General features: G+C 52.2%; 1 protein-coding gene across 1 annotated transcript in view; it reads right to left on the bottom strand.

Moving 5' to 3' along the window:
- FBN3 (fibrillin 3) overlaps positions 1-12,678 on the bottom strand; it is an 83,134-nt gene that overhangs the window by 55,772 nt on the left and 14,684 nt on the right. The window contains 11 exon segments of the mRNA XM_032251953.1: positions 1,463-1,588; positions 1,791-2,015; positions 3,570-3,695; positions 3,974-4,024; positions 4,171-4,308; positions 4,416-4,535; positions 7,263-7,388; positions 7,474-7,599; positions 9,394-9,447; positions 9,723-9,998; positions 11,119-11,241. Of these exon segments, the coding sequence (XP_032107844.1) occupies positions 1,463-1,588; positions 1,791-2,015; positions 3,570-3,695; positions 3,974-4,024; positions 4,171-4,308; positions 4,416-4,535; positions 7,263-7,388; positions 7,474-7,599; positions 9,394-9,447; positions 9,723-9,998; positions 11,119-11,241 (1,491 nt within the window).

Genomic DNA, 12,678 nt, shown 5'->3' with positions numbered 1-12,678 from the left:
TATTTTGGTGGTAGATTTGTTTATTTTTATTTTTGTTTATTTATTTATTTCTTAGAGAGAGAGTCTTATTCTGTCGTCCAGGCTGGAGTGCAGTGGTGCAATCTCAACTCATTGCAATCTCTGCCTCCCAGGCTCAAGCGATTCTCATGCCTTAGCCCCTCGAGTAGCTGGGATTACAGGCATGTGCCACCATGTCTGGCTAATTTTTGTATTTTTAGTAGAGATGTGGGGTGTGGTGGGTTTCACCATGTTGGCCAGGCTGGTCTTGAACTCCTGACCTCAAGTGATTCACCCACCTCAGCCTTCCAAAGTGCTGGGATTACAGGCATGAGCTACTGTACCCGGCCTTTATTTTTATTTTATTTTATTTTATTTTTGAGGCAGAGTCTTGTTCTGTCACCTGGGCTGGAGTGCAACGGTGTGATCTTGGCTCACTGCAACCTCCGCCTCCTGGGTTCAAGCAATTCTCCTGCCTCAGCCTCCCTAGTAGCTGGGGTTACAAGCACACACCACCACGCCAGGCTAATTTTGTATTTTTAGTAAAGACGGGGTTTCACCATGTTGGCCAGGCTGGTCTTGAACTCCTGATCTGAAGCAATCCACCTGCCTCAGCCTCCCAAAGTGCTGCGATTAAAAGGTGTGAGTCACCGTGCCCTGCCTGTTTTGTTTTTTTTAGAGGCAGGGACTTGCTCTATCACCCAAGCTGGAGTGCAGTGGTGTGATCACAACTCACTGCAGCCTCAACCTCCTGGGAGCTCAAGGGATCCTTCTGCCTCAGCCTCTCGAGTAGCTGGAACTACAGTTAATGCCGTAATAATTTTTATTTTTTGCAGAGATGGAGGTCTCGCTGTGCTGCCCAGGCTAATCTCAAACTCTTGGGCTCAAGCTGTCCTCCACCTCGGCCTCCAAAAGTGCTGGGATTATAGGCATGAGCCACCATGCTGGCCCTGGAGGCCTTTAAAGGTCACCTTTGGCAGCCCCTTCTTTCATATTTTATTTTTGAGGCAGTCTCATTCTGTCACCCAGGCTGGAGTGCAGTGTCGTGATCTCGGCTTACTGCAACCTTTGCCTCCTGGGTTCAAGTGATTCTCATGCCTCAGCCTCCTGAGTAGCTGGGATTATAGGCACCCGCCACCACACCTGGCTAATTTTTGTACTTTATGTAGAGACAAGGTCGACCATGTTGGCTAGGTTGGGCTCAAACTCCTGACCTCAAGTGATCCATCCGCCTGAGCCTCCCAAAGTGCTGGGGTTACAGGTGTGAGCCATCGTGCCCAGCCCACCCCTTCTTTTATAGTCAGGGTCTCTGCAGCCCAGCGAGGGCATGACATGCCCTAGGTCACACAGCATAGAGGTAGATACAAGAAGTGCCCGAAGAACCGGCATTGTCTCTATGTCTTATTCAAGGCCCCTATCCTTGCCAAGGATCACCCCCTCTGCAAGAGGCAGAGGTGGCACCTACCTGTGCAGTTCCGTTCCTGGGCATCCAGGCCAAATCCTCCGGAACAGGCGCAGTGGAAGCTGCCCACTGTGTTTCGGCAGGTACCGTGTGTGCAGAGGCCAGGGAATACCTTGCATTCGTTCACATCTGAAGTACAGGGCCATCAAATGTCACCAAACCACACTGATGTCCCCAGGCTTGGGAGCCATACACCAAGACCTCCCTGTGTGTTTAGTGCCTGGCCCTGCCCACGTCCCCTTTGCCCAGACACACCTCTCAACTCCAAGCTTCTGCCTGTGCCGTGCCCCTCCCCTTCCTTCTGGGGGCCCGTCCCCTTCCCCAACCGCACCTTTATAGAAAGGCCGGCCCGACAGGAAGTCCCAGCTGGCAAAGCCCAGCCCCCGTGGGCACAGGCTGGCGAACTCCAGGGACTCGGGATCCGGGCAGGCCTCACACTCAGCTCCCCACGCAGCCCCGACGGAGCAGCAGCAGACATCCATCCGGTACTTGCCAGGCAGGGCGGCCCCACACTCATCCTCGTTCCATTGAAGGAAACACTGTTCCAATCTCACGTCTGCACAGGGGAATGGTCACCAGGTCCCTACCCCTGCCAACCTGTGCCCGCTGCGAGACAGGCGTGCCACTCACTTGCTCTCAATCGGAAGCTTTCTCCCAATGTAGGGGTTGAGGGGCAGAGTGAAAAGGGGTGACTTCCTCTGGAGGTGGCAGGCACTATTCTAAGCCCGTCTATCCATTTTTTAAAATGATTTATTGATTTTTTTGAGACATAGTCTCGCTCTGTTGCCCAGGCTGGAGTGCAGTGGTGAAATCTTGGCTCACTGCAGGCTCCACCTCTCAGGTTCAAGCAATTCTCCCGCCTCAGCCTCCCGAGGAGCCGGGATTACAGACGTGTGCCACCACACCTGGCTAACTTTTTTGTATTTTTAGTAGAGACAGGGTTTCACCATGTTGGCCAGGCTGATCTCAAACTCCTGAGCTCAAGTGATCCACCTGCTTCGGCTTCCCGCAGTGCTGGGATTACAGGCGTGAGCCACCGTGACTGTTTTTTTTTGTTTGTTTGTTTGTTTTGTTTTGTTTTTGACAGTTTCACTCTTGTCGCCCAGGCTGGAGTGCAGGCTCAAGTGCAATGACACGATCGCAGCTCACTGCAATTTCTGCCTCCCGGTTCAAGCGATTCTCCTACCTCAGCCTCCCGAGTAACTGGGATTACAGGCACCTGCCATCATGCCTGGCTAATTTTTGTATTTTTGTAGAGATGGGGTTTCACCATGTTAGCCAGGCTGGTCTTGAACTCCTCAGGTGATCTGCTCTCCTCGGCCTCCCAAAGTTTTGGGATTCCAGGCGTGTGCCACTGTGCCTGGCCACTAGGGATTTTTAGGGCAGTGAAACTACTGTGTATGACACTACGTGGTGAACATATGTCATTATACATTCGTCCAAACCCATAGAACGTCCAACACACCAAGGGTAAACCCTAAAGTGCTCTATGGACTTAAGAAATGATAACCATGTGTCCGTGTGGTTTCATTCATTGTAGCAAACGCAGCTTTCACTCCGGTGCAGCTGTGATAGTGGGGGAGGCTGTTCGTGTGTGGACGGCGGTGCTATGTGGAGCATCTCTGTACTTTCTGTTCAGATTTGCTGTGAACCTAAAACTGCCCTCAAAGATCAAGTCTGGCTATAATCCCAGCACTCTGGGAGGCTGTGGCGGGGAGTTTGAGACCAGCCTGGACAAGACAGTGAAACCCTGTCCCTACAAAAAAAAAAAAAAAATTACCAATAAATAAATAAATTAGCTGGGTGTGGTGGTGCATACCTGTAGTCCCAGCTGCTCAGGAGATCAAGGTACAAAAATCACTTGAACTCCAGGAAGTGGAAGTTGTAGTGAGATGAGAATGCACCCCTGTGCTCCAGCCTGGGTGACAGAGTGAGACCCTGTCTCAAGGAAAAAAAAAAAAAAACCCACCCAAATGTCTTTCATGATGTGTTAGCCGGAGGTGGAGGATCTCAAAGGATGCCTTAAATCTCTCCTGTTCTTTGAGTCACTGGGAGTGACGGGAATGAAGGAAGGGTGGATGCCTGGTGTTCGGAGCTTGCCTGGACTCACCCATACACATCCGGCCCGAGGCATCCAGCATCAGGCCTTCGGGACACTCGCAGCGGAAAGACCCAGCGGTGTTGACGCAACGCCCGTTTGGACAGACCCCCGGGAAGGACTCACACTCGTTCACATCTGGGCAGTGGAAGGCAAAGAGGAGGGGAAGCTGGAGGGTCCAGGGAGGGGCAGGGTGCTGGCTGACCATTCCCCTGGGGTCTCAAGTTGTCCTTGGGGAGGAATGAAGGGGACCGGGGGCCTGGGGACTCTCAAAAAGGCCTGGGTCCAGGGAGGGAGAACGTCTGTCCCCATCTCAAAAGACTACAGGGCGGGGCTGGAGGTAGCACCCGTAATGTGCGCTTGCTTGTGTGAGGGTTCTGGAGTAGGGGGTGAGCTGGACACGGGCAGGGAGTTACCATCACAGGTAGCACCCGTCATCCGGGCAAAGCCCCGGGCACAGGCAGGGTCTGCAATTGAGAGAACAGGAGTGAAGAAAGGAGTCACTCTTTCATGCCAGCCCCAGGGGGTACCCACTGCCCCATTCAGGGCTTTACCCATGGGTGCCCGGGCAGGCACCACGGCCATGCCAGGGAGGCCTCGAGGAGAGTGTTACCGATCTCGCAGTGTTCGCAGGGGCTCCCCCAGGCTACCCCAAGGGTGGCGCAGCACTCGGACCGCAGGGTAGCTCCCTGAAGGTTCACCTCACAGCGGCTCTCCTGGATCTTCAGCCAGCAGGTGCCCTTGGTGCTGTCTGGGGAGAAAAGGTGGGTCACCTGTCTTACCAGCTGGGCCTACACCTGCACCCTGACTCACAGACGCCCAGCCTCTGGAATGCTGTCGGGCTCCGGGGCCGCTCACCTAGGCAGATGGTACCAGAGGGGCCCAGCTGGCTGCCAGGGGCACATCTGCAGGTGTAGGAGCCAGCCACATTCTGACAGATGCCGTTCACACAGGGACTAGACAGGCACTCGTCGATGTCTGCGGGGACAGCCCTCATCAGGTCCTGAGCAGCAGGAGGAGGAGCCTGACCTGGCCAGAACCCCTCCTCCCCAAGGGGTTGCTGCACCTGGTGGCACGGGGGGCACCCAGATGCACAAGTGTGGAGAGGGCACTGGAATCAAATGTGCATGCAATCACATGTGTGTGCTGCGCTGTGTGTTTAGCGCTGTAAGAGACAGGAAATGCCAAACTGTTTTCTTTTTTTTTCTTGAGAGAGTCTTGCTCCATTGCCCCAGGTTGGAGTGCAGTGGCACCATCCTGGCTCACTGCAACCTCTGCCTCCCAGGCTCAAGCAATTCTCATGCCTCAGCCTCCCAAGTGGCTGGGATTACAAGCATGTGCCACAATGACCAGCTAATATTATTATTATTGTTTTTCTTTGAGATGAAGTTTCACTCTTGTTTGCCCAGGCTGGAGTTTAATGGCGCAATCTCAGCTTACTGCAGCCTCCGCCACCTGGGTTCAAGTGATTCTCTTGCCTCAGCCTCCCGAGTAGCTGGGATTACAGGCATACACCACCACACCTGGCTAATTTTTGTATTTTTAGTAGAGACAGGGTTTCGCCATTTTGGCCAGGCTGATCTCGAACTCCTGACCTCAAGTGATCCGCCCATCTCAGCCTCTCAAAGTGCTGGGATTACCGGCATTAGCCACCGGACTGGCCGTGTGTGTGTGTGTGTGTGTGTGTGTGTGTGTGTGTGTGTTTATCAGACACAGGGTTTCACAATGTCGGCCAGGCTGGTCTCAAATTCCCAACCTCAGGTGATCCTCCCGCCTCGGCCTCCCAAATTGCTGGGATTATAGGCATGAGCCACTGCACCCGGCCCAAACCATTTTCTTACTCTCACCTTCAACACAACACAGAACACTTCAGTGACCAGACGTGGGTTTGTTTTTTTTTTTCCAAGCTGCCTAATCCTCTGACATCAGCAGGGTATCCTATAATTCAATTCTGGCGCTACCTGCCTGGAGTTAAAATCTGACCCCGTGGGTTGAGGGCTCATTCCCACAAGACTGCCATCCACTTCAGATGCCAAATGCAAATCCGGGCCTCCAGAATTTCTGCCTTCTCCTCAGTTTGATTATCTGATAGAGTGGCTCAAAGGACTCTAGGAAATACTTAACTTTCGTTTACTAGTTTATCATGAAGAATATTACAGGCTGGACATGGTGGCTCACGCCTGTAATCCCAGCACTTTGGAAGGTTGAGGCACATGGTTCACTGAGGTCAGAAGTTCAAGACCAGGCTGGCCAACATGGTGAAACACCATGTTTTAATTTTCTATTAAAAATACAAATTAGGCCAGGTCCGCTGGCTCATGCCTGTAATCGTAGCACTTTGGGAGGGTAAGGCAGGCGGATCACGAGGTCAAGCGATCCAAACCATCCTGGCTAACACAGTGAAACCCCGTCTTTATTAAAAATACAAAAAATTAGCCAGGCATGGTGGCAGGCACCTGTAATCCCAGCTACTCAGGAGGCTGAGGCAGGAGAGCCGCTTAAACATGGGAGGTGGAGGTTGCAGTGAGCTAAGATTTCACAATTGCACTCCAGGATGGGTGATAGAGCGAGACTCTGTTTCAAACAAATAAAATAATAAAGGATATTAAGGATATTACAAATGATGGACAGCCAGATGGAAGAGATGCGTGGTGCAGAGTATCCGGGAAGAGACGTGGAACTTCCGTGCCTTGTCCAGGCATGCCGCCCTGCCAGCACACAGATGTGTCCATCCACCTGAAAGCTCTCCAAACTCTGTAGCTGGAGTAGCAGGGCTTCCTGCGATGTGTGTATAAATGTGTACCCTTGAGTGTGTACAACCGTGTGTGACTGGGGGGTGCAAGTGTGGGAAATGTGAGAATGAGTGTATGAGCCAGGTGTGGTGGCTCGCGCTTGTAACTCCAGTACTTTGGGAGGCCAAGGCAGGTGGATCACTCGAGGTCAGGAGTTCAAGACCAGCCTGGCCAACATGGTGAAACCCCATCTCTACTAAAAATACAAAAATTAACCTGGTGTGGTGGTGCACATCTGTAGTCCCAGCTACTCGGGAGACTGAGGCAGGAGTATCGCTTGAGGTGGAGGTTGCAGCAAGCCAGGATTGTGCCACTGCACTCCAGCCTAGGTGACAGATCAAGACTGTATCAAAAAAAAAAAAAAGAGTGTGTATGTAAATGTGAGTATATATGTGTCTTTGAGTGTGTGTGTGAATGTGTCTGTGGATATAGGTACATATGCAAGTGTCTTTGAGTATGCATGTCTGCGTGCACATGCACACAGCATGTCTGAAAGTATGTGTCTGTGTGTGTACACAGCATGTCAGCGTGTCTGGGTGTATGTATGCATGACGCATGCAACGTGCATGTCTGAATGTGGACGTGTGCATGATGTTTCTGAGTGTGTGCCTGTGTGTCTTGTGTACACACCACATGCAGCATGGGTGCATGTGTGTGTGTCCACACTGCATGCAGCATGCATGCTGAGTATGTGTGTGCATGGCTCTGTGTCCACACCTCATGCAGCATGTGTATCTGAGCTTGTGCATATATGTGCGTGTGCACACTACAGAAAGCATGCGTGTATGTGAATAGAGGTAACACGTAAGCATCTTTGAGCATGTACATGCCTGTGTGTCTGTGTGCACATGCCACATGCTGAGTGTGTCAGGGTGCGTGTGTGTGCAGACCCATGTGAGCTGGGACCCTGTACCTTCACAGGTCTCCGTGTCCTGCCAGAAGCTGAAGCCCTGGGGACAGGAGCAGCTGTAGCTGCCAGGGCTGTTCTGGCACCACCCATTGTCACACAGGAGGCTGTTGAGGGCACACTCATCCAGGTCTGCGGGGTGGGGGTGGGAGAGAGGGGTGAGGGGTCTGCAGCAGGAGAGGCTGCCCACACATTGCCCACCAGGTGCCATGCTCACCTGTGCAATCCTTGCCCGAGGCACCTGCCTCATAACCTAGGTTGCAGATGCAGCGGTAGCTGCCCTGAAGGTTCTCACACATGCCATTGGCACAAACCTCAGGGTCCAGAGCACACTCGTTGATGTCTGCGGCAGGAGGGGGGTGTGTCAGCAGTGGCAGCAGGAGGGTGTGTCCCGGCACACTAGGGATCTCTAGAAGTCAGATTCCCCAAGGCCAGAGCTCCAGCACAGACCCAGCCTCATTTGCTCTGAACCAGGGTTTCTCAGCCTGGTCACTGCTGACATTTGGAGCCGGATCATTTTTTGCTGCGAGGGGCCATCCTGTGTATTTTAGGATATCAAGCTGCTCCCGTGGCCTCCACCCATGAGACATGAGTAGCACCTCCCCCCGCCACCACCAGTATTAGTCTGGACTTTGTCAAACGGCCTCGGTGGGGCAGGGGGCAAAATTATTCCCAGTTTGGAAATAGTGGAGCAAACATCCATACAGTGGATAAAAGCTGTTCTAGGCTGGATATGGTGGATGTCACCTGTAATTCCAGCACTTTGGGAGGCAGAGGCGGGCAGATCACAAGGTCAAGAGATCAAGACCGTCCTGGTCAACACGGTGAAACCCCATCTCTACTAAAAATACAAAAAATTAGCTGGGCGTGGTGGCACACGCCTGTGGTCCCAGTTACTTGAGAGGCTGAGGTGGAAGAATCACTTAAACCGGGAGGTGGAGGTGGCAGTGAGCCGAGATTGCACCACTGCACTCCAGCCTGGTGACAGAGCAAGACTCCGTCTCAAAAAAAAAAAAAAAAAGTAAATTTTTTTTTGAGACAGGGTCTTACTTTGTCACTCAGGCCTCCCTGGTTCAAGCAATTCTCGTGACTCAGCCTCCCAAGTAGCTGGGATTACAGGTGTCTGCCGACGCTCCTGGCTAATTTTTGTATTTTCAGTAGAAATGGGGTTTCACCATATTGGCCAAGCTGGTCTGGAACTCCTGGCCTCAAGTGATCCACAACCCTTGGCCTCCCAAAATGTTGGATTACAGGTGTGAGCCACGGCACCTGGCCGAAAATTAAATTTTTTAAAAATTGGCTGGGCATAGCGGCTCATATCTGTAATCCCAGCACTTTGGAGGCCAAGGTGGGTGAATCACTTGAGGCTCACAGTTTGAGACCAGCCTGGACAACATGGCAAAACTCCATCTCTACTAAAACAAACAAAAAAAACAAAAATTAGATGGGTGTGGTGGTGCATGCCTGTAATCCCAGCTATCTGGGAGGCTGAGGCAGGATAATTGCTTGAACCCAGGAGGCAGAGGTTGCAATGAGCTGAGATCACGCCCCTGCACTCCAGCCTGGATAACAGAGCAAGACTCTGTCTCCAAAAAAAAAAAAAAGAAGAAGAAGAGAAGAGAAAAGAAAAGAAAAACAAATTAGCAGGTCATGGTGGTGACTGCCTATAGTCCCAGCTACTCAGGAGGTGTAGCTTGAGCCTGAAAGGTCGAGGCTGCAATGAGCCATGATTGCACCACATCGCTCCAGCCTGGGCAATACAGCAAGATCCCATCTCTAAAAAGGGCGGGGGGAAATTGGACACAGGGAGAATGCCATGTGAATATGGAGGCAGAGATGGGGTGACGCTTCTATGAGCCAAGAAATGCCAAAGATTGCTGGCCACCACCAGAAACTGGAGAGAGGTCTGGGACAGGTTCTCCCTCAAGGCCTCCAAGGGAACTCGCCCTGCCCGCACCTTGATCTCGGACCTTGGCCTCCAGGAGTGTGAGAGAATCAACTTCTGTTGTTGAAGCCATCCAGTCTGGGGCATTTTGTTAAGGGAACCCTGGGCAAACTCCCACAGCCCCCGACCGCAGCTCTCCCCACATCTGGTGGGGCAGGCTGGCTGCTGCTTGGAGGGGCTGGGCTCACTTACCTTGACCATCCGTGGTAATGCCAAGCCCACTGCTGCACAGCGCCTGGAACTCCGCTAGGGGGATAGAGGAGCAGAGCGAGATGGGTCAGGGAGCTTAGCCATGGCTTGGATTCAGCCATGGGCAAGAACGAGGCCCCCTGGTCTTGGGCAAGAGTGTGGGACTAAGACACAAATCCACACCCCTGTGGGGGGAAAGCAACACCCTTTAGCCTCTTTTTGAAAACAGCCTCCACTCCACAGGAGCCACGACCCCCCACCACCGCACTCAAGGACCGATGGAAGCACGCAAAGCTGTGGAGGTGGTGGGGACCAGGCAGCTGGATGCTCACCAGAGTTCTTGGCAGGACAAAGCTTGCAGGGCTCCCCAAAACCATGGTCCGGGTTGGCACAGCAGCACTCAGACTTGGTGACGGTGCTGGGGAAGGGGCGGGCGCAGGAGCCCTGCTCGATGGCCCCGTAGCAGGTGCTGCGCACATGGGTGTCCACACACATTCGGCCATCCTCGTCCACCGCCAGCCCCCCGGGGCACTGGCAGTGGAAGGAGCCCTCGGTGTTGATGCAGTGGCCGTTCACGCAGATGCCAGGCAGCTGGCACTCGTCAATGTCTGCAGAGGCCATGGCGGCACAGGGAAAGGTCCCATCCTGCTCACCTCCTCCCTCCCCTCCCTATCTCCCACCTTTTCCATCTTCCCAGCCATTCTGTTTCTTTCCTTTCCAGTTTTCAGTTGCCCGTGTCTCTGTCCTCTCCTCCTCTTGTCTCCCTCCTCACCTCCTCCTCCATTTCTCCCCATCTTTCTTTCTCTCTCTCCACCTTTAAACAGTTTTCTTAAAGGCAGGGTCTGCCTCTGGGACTGGAGTGCAGTGGCGCAATCATAGCTCACTTCAGCCTCCAACTTCTAGGCTCAAGTGATCCTGCTGCCTCAGCCTCCTGAGTAGCAGGGAGTACAGAAGTGAATATCCATGTTTGGCTAATTTTTAATTTTTTTGGGTAGAGATGAAGTCTCGCCGTGTTGCCCAGGCTGGTCTTACACTTCTGAGCTCAGGTGGTCCTTCTGCCTCAGCCTTCCAAAGTGCTGGGATTACAGGTGCATGCTACCATACCCAGCTATTTTTTTTTCAGGTAGAGATGGGGTCTGGCTATGTTGCCCAGGCTGGTCTTGAACTCCTGGCCTCAAGTGATCCTCCCATCTCAGGAGTGCTGGGATCACAGATGCACCTGGCCCCTCCCCACCTTATAATCCATCTTTTTTTTGAGACAGAGTCTTACACTTGTCACCAAGGCTGGAGTGCAATGGCACGATCTTGGCTCATTGTAACCTCCAGCTCCCAGGATCAAGCGATTCTCCTGCCTCGGCCTCCCAAGTAGCTGGGATTAAAGGCGAGCACCACAACACCAGCTAATTTTGGTATTTTTAGTGGAGATGGGGTTTCACTGTGTTGGCCAGCCAGTCTTGAACTCCTAACCTCAAGCGATCCACCCACCTCGGCCTCCCAAAGTGCTGGGATTACAGGCGTGAGCCATGGCACCTGCCTCTTCTTTTCTTCTTTTTCTTGTTCTTCACTTCTTTTCTTTTTCCCCCTCCTCCTCTTTCTCTCCCCATCCCTTCTCTTTTCCTTCTCTCATGCCCGTCCCATCCCTGTTCCGTCCCTCTACACTTCCTCCCCCTCCCTCTGCTTCCCCATCTCCCTTCTCCCCTCTGCTGGCCAGTCTGGCTCGAGCCTCACCCATGCAGTAGTGGCCGTCAGGCGCCAGCAGGAAGCCAGGTTTGCAGAGGCAGGAGAAGCTGCCATCCTCGTTGAGACACACACCGTTGATGCACATGGTGCTAGTGGCACACTCGTTGTGGTCTGGGGACAGTAGGAGAGACTGGGTCCAGACAGGGGCCAGGTGCCCACCGCACACTGGGACCCTCTCTCTCCCTTCTCCAGGCTGCAGGGTTGAGCTCCCCAGGATCCCTCCTTGGGGTGTGGGAGGCAAACAAGCCATGGTTGTCTGTGACTGTGTTTGCTTGTATATTAATCTGTCTGCTGGGATGTGAGTTCCCCAGGACATGGCCCCTGTCTTGCTTGGACTGCATACAGTAGGTGCTGCATAAATATTTGCTCAAAGCTAAATAAAAGTGGTGGTGGTGGCACAACATTGGAAATTTATTAAATATCAGTGAATTATTCATTTTTAAATGTTTAAATTTTTTTTAAATACAACAATTTTTTTTTGAGACCAAGTCTCACTCTTGTTGCCCAGGCTAGAGCACAATGGTGTGATCTCAGCTCACTGCAACCTCTGCCTCCAGGGTTCAAGCAATTCTCCTGCTTCATCCTCCCAAGTAGGGATTACAGGCATGCACCACCATGCCTGGTTAATCGTTTTTGTATTTTTAGTAGAGACGAGGTTCCACCATGTTGGCCAGGCTGATCTTGAACTCCTGACCTCGTGATCCGCCTGCCTCGGCCTCCCAAAGTGCTGGGATTACAGATGTAAGCCACCTCGCCCAACCTCCTGTTCACCTTTAAATGATTAAATTTAGGTTGTGTGAGTCTCACTTCAATTTTATAAAAAGGAAAGGGAAAAAAAAAGAACACGGTCTAATTTCACGGAAGGTGGCAAGTGCAGAAATGAGTTGTTTTCCAAAATGTCAGTTTTAAACAATAAAGACTGCACGTACATTAAGAAAATAAATGCATGAAATGCCACCACAAAAGTTTGCACATGAACATTCACAGAAGCATTATGCCTAACACCAGAAAGTGAAAACAAACCAGTGTCCAACCACTGATGAATGAATCAACACACTGTGGTCTGTTCATGCAAGGGAACTTCATTCAGCCATTAGAAAGAATGAAGAAGCCAGGCACGCTGGCTTCTGCCTGTAGTCCCAGCTACTCAAGTGGCTGAGGCGGGGGGATTGCTTGAGCCCGGAAGTTCAGGTCCAGCCTAGGCAACACAGTGAGACCCAATCTCAAAAAAACAAATACATGGCTGGGCAAGGTGGCTCACACCTGTAATCCCAGCACTTGGGGAGGCCGAGGCCGGCGGATCACCTGAGGTCAGGGGTTTGAGACCAGCCTGGTCAACACGGTGAAACCCCGTCTCCACTAAAAATACAAAAAATAGTTGGACATGGTGGCAAGTACCTATAATCCCAGCTACCAGGGAGGCTGAGGCAGAAGAATCGCTTGAATCCGGGAGGCAGAGGTTGCAGTAAGCCAAGATTGCACCATTGCACTCCAGCCTGGGTGACAGAGCAAGACTCAGTCTCAAAAATAAATAAATAAATAAATAAA

The sequence above is a fragment of the Sapajus apella genome, unplaced genomic scaffold, assembly GCF_009761245.1.
Source record: "Sapajus apella isolate SASKATOON/1434 unplaced genomic scaffold, GSC_monkey_1.0 scaffold77, whole genome shotgun sequence".
NCBI lineage: Eukaryota > Metazoa > Chordata > Mammalia > Primates > Cebidae > Sapajus > Sapajus apella.
The sequence above is the reverse complement of the archived record's forward strand: the minus strand, read 5'-3'. Positions and strand labels throughout refer to the sequence as shown.